At 40.4% G+C, this 6,441-nt stretch overlaps 1 protein-coding gene across 1 annotated transcript in view; it reads right to left on the reverse strand.

The window, feature by feature from the left end:
- The window catches only part of LOC104965374 (gamma-aminobutyric acid receptor subunit alpha-2-like), a 19,314-nt gene extending 13,733 nt beyond the window's left edge, over positions 1-5,581 (reverse strand). Inside the window, exons 1-3 of the mRNA XM_010794330.1 lie at positions 5,578-5,581; positions 5,073-5,178; positions 2,779-2,894 (exon numbers count right to left, since the gene is read on the reverse strand). Of these exons, the coding sequence (XP_010792632.1) occupies positions 2,779-2,894; positions 5,073-5,143 (187 nt within the window). The 5' untranslated portion in view covers positions 5,144-5,178; positions 5,578-5,581. The remainder of the gene's footprint in view (positions 1-2,778; positions 2,895-5,072; positions 5,179-5,577) is intronic.
- Positions 5,582-6,441: the final 860 nt, after the last annotated feature.

Here is a 6,441-nt window from a genome sequence, read left to right on the forward strand (position 1 = left end):
CCTTGGCAGTCTCAGAGGTAGAGAGACCAGGTGTGGCTGAGATGAGGGAGGTATTGATCTCCCTCAGGTAGAGAGAGACCAGGTGTGGCTGAGATGAGGGAGGTATTGATCTCCCTCAGGTAGAGAGACCAGGTGTGGCTGAGATGAGGGAGGTATTGATCTCCCTCAGGTAGAGAGAGACCAGGTGTGGCTGAGATGAGGGAGGTATTGATCTCCCTCAGGTAGAGAGAGACCAGGTGTGGCTGAGATGAGGGAGGTATTGATCTCCCTCAGGTAGAGAGACCAGGTGTGGCTGAGATGAGGGAGGTATTGATCTCCCTCAGGTAGAGAGGACCAGGTGTGGCTGAGATGAGGGAGGTATTGATCTCCCCTCAGGTAGAGAGAGACCAGGTGTGGCTGAGATGAGGGAGGTATTGATCTCTCTCAGGTAGAGAGAGACCAGGTGTGGCTGAGATGAGGGAGGTATTGATCTCCCCTCAGGTAGAGAGGGACCAGGTGTGGCTGAGATGAGGGAGGTATTGATCTCCCCTCAGGTAGAGAGAGACCAGGTGTGGCTGAGATGAGGGAGGTATTGATCTCCCTCAGGTAGAGAGAGACCAGGTGTGGCTGAGATGAGGGAGGTATTGATCTCCCTCAGGTAGAGAGAGACCAGGTGTGGCTGAGATGAGGGAGGTATTGATCTCCCTCAGGTAGAGAGAGACCAGGTGTCTCATGTTGCTGCTGCTTGCCGGCCCCCCCCAGCTTCCACCCCAGCTTCCACCTGTAGGCTCGGGGGTTAGTTATTTAATCATCACTCATCGTGCTATGTATATCTGTGGAGTGATGAGGCCTGAGCCTAGACGCCAAACTCAACTATATGCTGCTTCTAATAAACATGTTAAAGAAACACGTGAGTTGTCTGACTGAAATGTTATTTATTTTAACATTTATGCTTTACTTACGCAACAGTCTACATAAGATAGCTGCACCATTATATAGGTCCAGTGGTACAGGCTGAGTGCTGCCAGGCTAAAGGAGATCTGTTCCCCATATGGCAGCTCCTGCGCTGATGGCCCCAGGAATTTGAAATTCAAATGGGACCAAATCCTGAGGGAGGAGCTCAGCTTTGGGGTGAGGGGCCAGCTGGAAATGAGAGAGGTGAGGATGGAGCGGGAAGGCTGTGGCCGCAAGAGAAGACACACAGAAGGCACAAAATGTCTTCTGCTGAGAGGGATACATATTGAAGCCTATCGTGATGACATGGCTGGAAATGTGTCATAACTCGCAAAAGCTGAGGAAAAATGATTTTCAATATTATATATTATATTAAATAATGGTTATATATATATTTTATTATTATTTATTTATTTTTAATTCACTTTTCAAACTTGTAGATGTATTCATATTAAAACACATAATACCAAAACTAAGTAAACAAAAAATATAATTATTTTCAAATTCTGCTTACTGCTACTATTTACATGTGTCTAGTTTGAGGTGTGCAATAACATTCTCTGACCACTTAAAGCACATTTGTCATATTCAAAGTACTTCAAGCCACATTTTGATTTATAAAATAAGAATTTAGGTTCTTAATGAATGTTGGCCTTGCCTTTTTGGACCTGAAGAAGAATTGATAAACTTGCATCAGATATAATATGTCAGGGGATGTGTGAAAATATATGTGATTAAATAGCATTCATCCATTGATTTGTTATATTTAATTATTTGAAGTAGACTGTAAGGAAGTTTTGGGTTAAGGGTTTAATATGCAGACGATTGCATGCCAGAAGCTTGTCTGTAAAGAATTGTGAATAACATGAACTAAGAGCTGTTTTTATTTTTGTTTAATTTCATAAACAACCATTGGCTTGTCAACCACATGTAGAAATATAATCATAGTCTTTAATTTAGCTTGACTACATGCTACGATGGTGAAGCAACTTTTTACATTTTTATTTGGACAAAATTGTATTAGAGAAGACCTTACAGGACAAGGAACAAAATAATGAAAGCTATTTTTTTGCGATTAAAAGCATGTCAATAAACTATAGTGTATGGCTGGACTTTCATGTGATCCTCATCTCTGAGTATGGCACTTATTGAAATTGAGACTGACAAAGATGATTTAGAGTGTAGTGGTGGCTTGGCAGATTTTCATTGAATCAACATTAACATCATGCCAGTAATGACAGACACGCTATGGCTTTCAGACCTGAAAGTGCAAACATCTCTACCAGACAAATATTTAAATTGCTACAGTATTATCTGGTCATATCTTATTGTAAAATAAAATCTACTGAATGCTACATTTCACTCAAAGTGCTCTTTTAAAGATGTATCATCCAAGAAGGGATGGATCCAGGATGTTAGAGCGATCCAGATCCAGTCAGATTCTCCAAAAGTTCACCATGCAGCACAACTGAACTGACACTACGCCCACTCATTCAGCAGGCGTTTTCCCAAAAAAATGTAAGCAAGGATATAACCCTCTGCGGAGTTAAATGTGGACAGTTTGGCTGCTGGGACTTTCCAGGAAGTGAAGTGAGCATTATATAACTTGCTTTTTTGTTCAAAAAGTGTGTTTGTCAATTTATTCTTGAGGGAATTGTTGCTAAAGGCACTACAAATCTGATGTTTAAGTGTTTTCACTCCAAATGAGCCATCAATTGTGCTATATCATTACAAGTCGAAGCTCTAAGCATGTACAATGATTATGTTGGATGATAAATATACTTTTGGATTGGAAGTGAAATGATAATGTTCTGTACATCCAGAGATAGAAGATGATTTCCTTACCTCCAAGACCTGGCCGTAGGCGGTTGTCATATCCATCCAGCAGGCTGTCCAGGATGCGCGTGAACAGGGTGATGTTGGTTTTAAAGGCATCGGATTGGGCATCGCAGCTCACTGACCTGGGTGCCGGAAAAACAACAAGAACATGAACAGACACTTCAACAAGCAAGAATTTGTTTGATTAAATGTTAAAGCTATTCAGAGTCATAACTCTGTGTTCCACAGAGGCCTGATTTATGGGGAATAAAAAGGGGTCGTTATTATCTGGCAGAGATTTCACACATGCCCACACAGACGCACACACATGCACATTGTTTCTCATCCACATGGATGACCCAGTTCAAGGCAGAACATTTGTGAGCCATCTGATCTTGAAGCCAAAACACAACTGAATATGCAAATGTAATCAGAGCTAGAGATTCATTGTAAATAAATTCAGATAAGGGCCTACATTAAAGCTTGACATATTCACCATTGCCAATAGCTCTAGTGATGTAACACACAGGTTTTGAGGCTTATTCAATTTAAGCAGGAATGTCTACAATAGTCATCATTTTACACATCTGGGTGATTTCTGTTATCATCTTTCTCTCATTAACATCTGAGAAAGTGTTAATGTAGCCTACTTCTTATGTGATAACCTAATAGAATAGGAATAATGTATTTCTTATCTTTTAGTACAGTATGTTAGCAACAGTAGGCTACTTTTCCACAGTTTAAATCTACTTGTTAGAACCGCTAGCCCACTTTAAAACTCTGCTAGCATATCCAATTCATAAATCATCAATCTGCATTAGCATGTGTAGAAAACAGAAGGTGGAGGATTTTATAGAGGAAACCTTTACATTTATCCCTGAAACTGTTCATTCATATATTTTCAATTCATTTGTATTCTTCAGTTTTAGCATTTGCTTGCTCACGTTAGCTGTCTGAGTAAGCCAGCTGATTTCAAGGTTTGCTTGGAAGTTAGCCTTCTAAGTTAGCTAAGAAATAGTCATGTTTGTCTCTAAAGAAGAACAATTTCAGCTCTTACAGTACATAACTATTAAAGATACTTGTATGCATTTTTGTGGAAGTTAACTAAGCTCTGTAATGTTGTGTTGTAGCTTCCTGTTTGATAAAATTGGAAACCTCACAATTTAAGACAATAACTTTTAGCAAAATGGCTTTGAAGCCACAAAAGCTAATATAAGAAAAGCACAACACTGTTATCATATTTATCCTGTTAACAAATAAAGTTTGGTTTGAGGTTTTCCTTGTCTTCCCATGTTCCACAGCAGACATTTTGTCTTAAATCGCACACGTACAGGTGTTACTAATTAATGATGCTCTACTCAGGTGTCCCAGATTGTGACATTGAGCCATCATTTTGGGCTATAATACACCAATGTATCCATTAATCTGATTCTGATATGATTCATTGTATTTTCTACACCTTTGCATTAACTGTAACATGTGAAAATGTCTGCCATGAAAAAGGCCTACAGCCTAGCATGGACAATTTGGCTGCCCCAGGCAAGGTTTCTTGAATCTAGTAGGCAACAGTAGTGGGGACACAGGCCTATTGAATAATGGATTATTTAAATTACCTGTCATGCTTGTGAAATTGACAGTTTTTCCCTTTTGTCAACTGTCCTCTAGTGAGCGCTCAAATTAACCAAACTGTCACTCCCAATGGGCTATCCACAGACACCTTTACACCTGAGGTGTCAATGTGAGATGTCCTCTGATAACACTGTGGGAGCTTGGCCACAGTCAAAATGAAAGCTATATCAGACTTAATAATTTAAACTAATTAGACCTTATAGTATACTGTATATTGTTGTATTGACCTATATTTTTCTTTTAATAAGCTACTATTTCGTATTCCCTTTGAGAAAAAGGCTACACAATTACAATGCAAGGTTTGCATTTGCAATTATCCCATATTAGAATGGGCCATTCAAATAACTGTTAAATAATCAAACTCAAGCTGCTCTTTGGAATGTGCAATATCAAATAACCTTGGAAACCAGTAGCCTATGGATTATAAATTGTATTATAGGCTAGATAATTACCCACATGCCCTACGGGTTATTTTTATGGTCAGACTGAGGATATGAAGGCGGTAAACTGCCTCTCCTGCCTCCTGCACATTGAGTGCCCACTGATAATGAGCCCTGCGTGATAATAACATTTAAAAAACTTGATAAATGGAGACCCCCAGTCCCCAGAGACTCAGTGGGTGAGTGATCCCCGGCATTCAGCTCGTGCACTATCATCGCTTCAAGGCGTCTCCCCCCATTCAAAGCACTCACCTGGTTTTCCAGAGAGCAGTGAGCGCCAGCAGGCAGAGGAGAAGTGGAGGAGCGCTCTCTCTGCTCCACATGGCTGCTTCAACACCTACACACAGTGGGGCAGCCGCTGCAAGGAATGGACGCACAAATTAACCGGCTTGACATGCAAGTTGATTTCTTTATATAACATGCAGACATAATATCCAACACTTATATCTGGGGATTCCCTTCAGCTCACAACAAAATAAGAGAAGAAGAAGCAGGCTGCAATTAGTATTCACTGACACGTCCCACGCCTCCACTCACTGAACATACCCAAAAAGATTGCAAAGAGAACGATCTGAAGAAGTATTTAGATGATTACAAATCATTACATGCAGAAAATAATCAATAATATGAGAGGAAATGTGGGATCAAGATCTTTTCCATAATACAAAATAAAGAAATAAACGTTTCCTTTGTGTCTGAGAGGGGGATTTACAAAAACATAAATAAAAAACACACTCACCTCAAGTGCAGAAAGTACCTGCTGCAGCTGGATTCGTCGAAGACGCAAGAAAGTTAAATCACCGCTCTCTCCTGTTTTGATGCGACTGAATGAGTTCAAGTGTGTCATGAGAACAAAGCTGCGAGCATTGATAAATCATAGTCCCAGCCAGCAGCAGGAATGCACCCGAAATGCACAGGCTTTCATAGTGTCCCCCCTCCCAAAACAAAAATGGGAAAAAATGATAACAATGAGGTGGTAGGAAATTAAATGTAAAACATAAATTAAAAAAAAGCAGCAGTTGCGGGAGATGATCCTGATGTTTTAAATTGCCCCTGTTTAGCTTCCCCCCTCAGCTGGTTAAAAAAAAAGCTCGATGTGAATCGTGATAAGCAAGAAGCACATCTCAGTCTCCCTCATCTCTCCACAGAAAAACTACAAAGGCTGAGGAGGAGACACGCTGGGTCCTAGAGACGGTTTGGTATGCATGCAGACCAGTGAGGATGTTAATGAATGTTGTTTCCATTCACAGCCAATGTATAGTGCCATATTGATTATGCAAAACAGCCAGGCTTTGTTGCATGGTTGCGATGGAAATTGCACCTTTGGAAATGGAGTCCGTGGGTTCAGCCATTTTGGTCTGTTTTGTGTGTCACCAACTGCTCATGTGCCTTGGGTTTCTTTTCATTTCAGGCTCAACAAAGGTCTGCTAATTAGACATGTGTACTTAAGGTGATGGAAAAGCTTTCAGGACAGCTATTGAACCACGGGACACTAAAACGCGCCACTGAGATTAATGATGGTTTTGTATCATTATCTGACTTACATATTCTTGGTTAACCTATTTGTGTAGCTGTGGTCAGTATACACTGCTATACTATCCAAATTGGCCAATATTGGTGT

This window comes from Notothenia coriiceps, unplaced genomic scaffold (genome assembly GCF_000735185.1).
Source record: "Notothenia coriiceps isolate Sejong01 unplaced genomic scaffold, NC01 NC01_scaffold00037244, whole genome shotgun sequence".
In the NCBI taxonomy this organism is placed as follows: domain Eukaryota; kingdom Metazoa; phylum Chordata; class Actinopteri; order Perciformes; family Nototheniidae; genus Notothenia; species Notothenia coriiceps.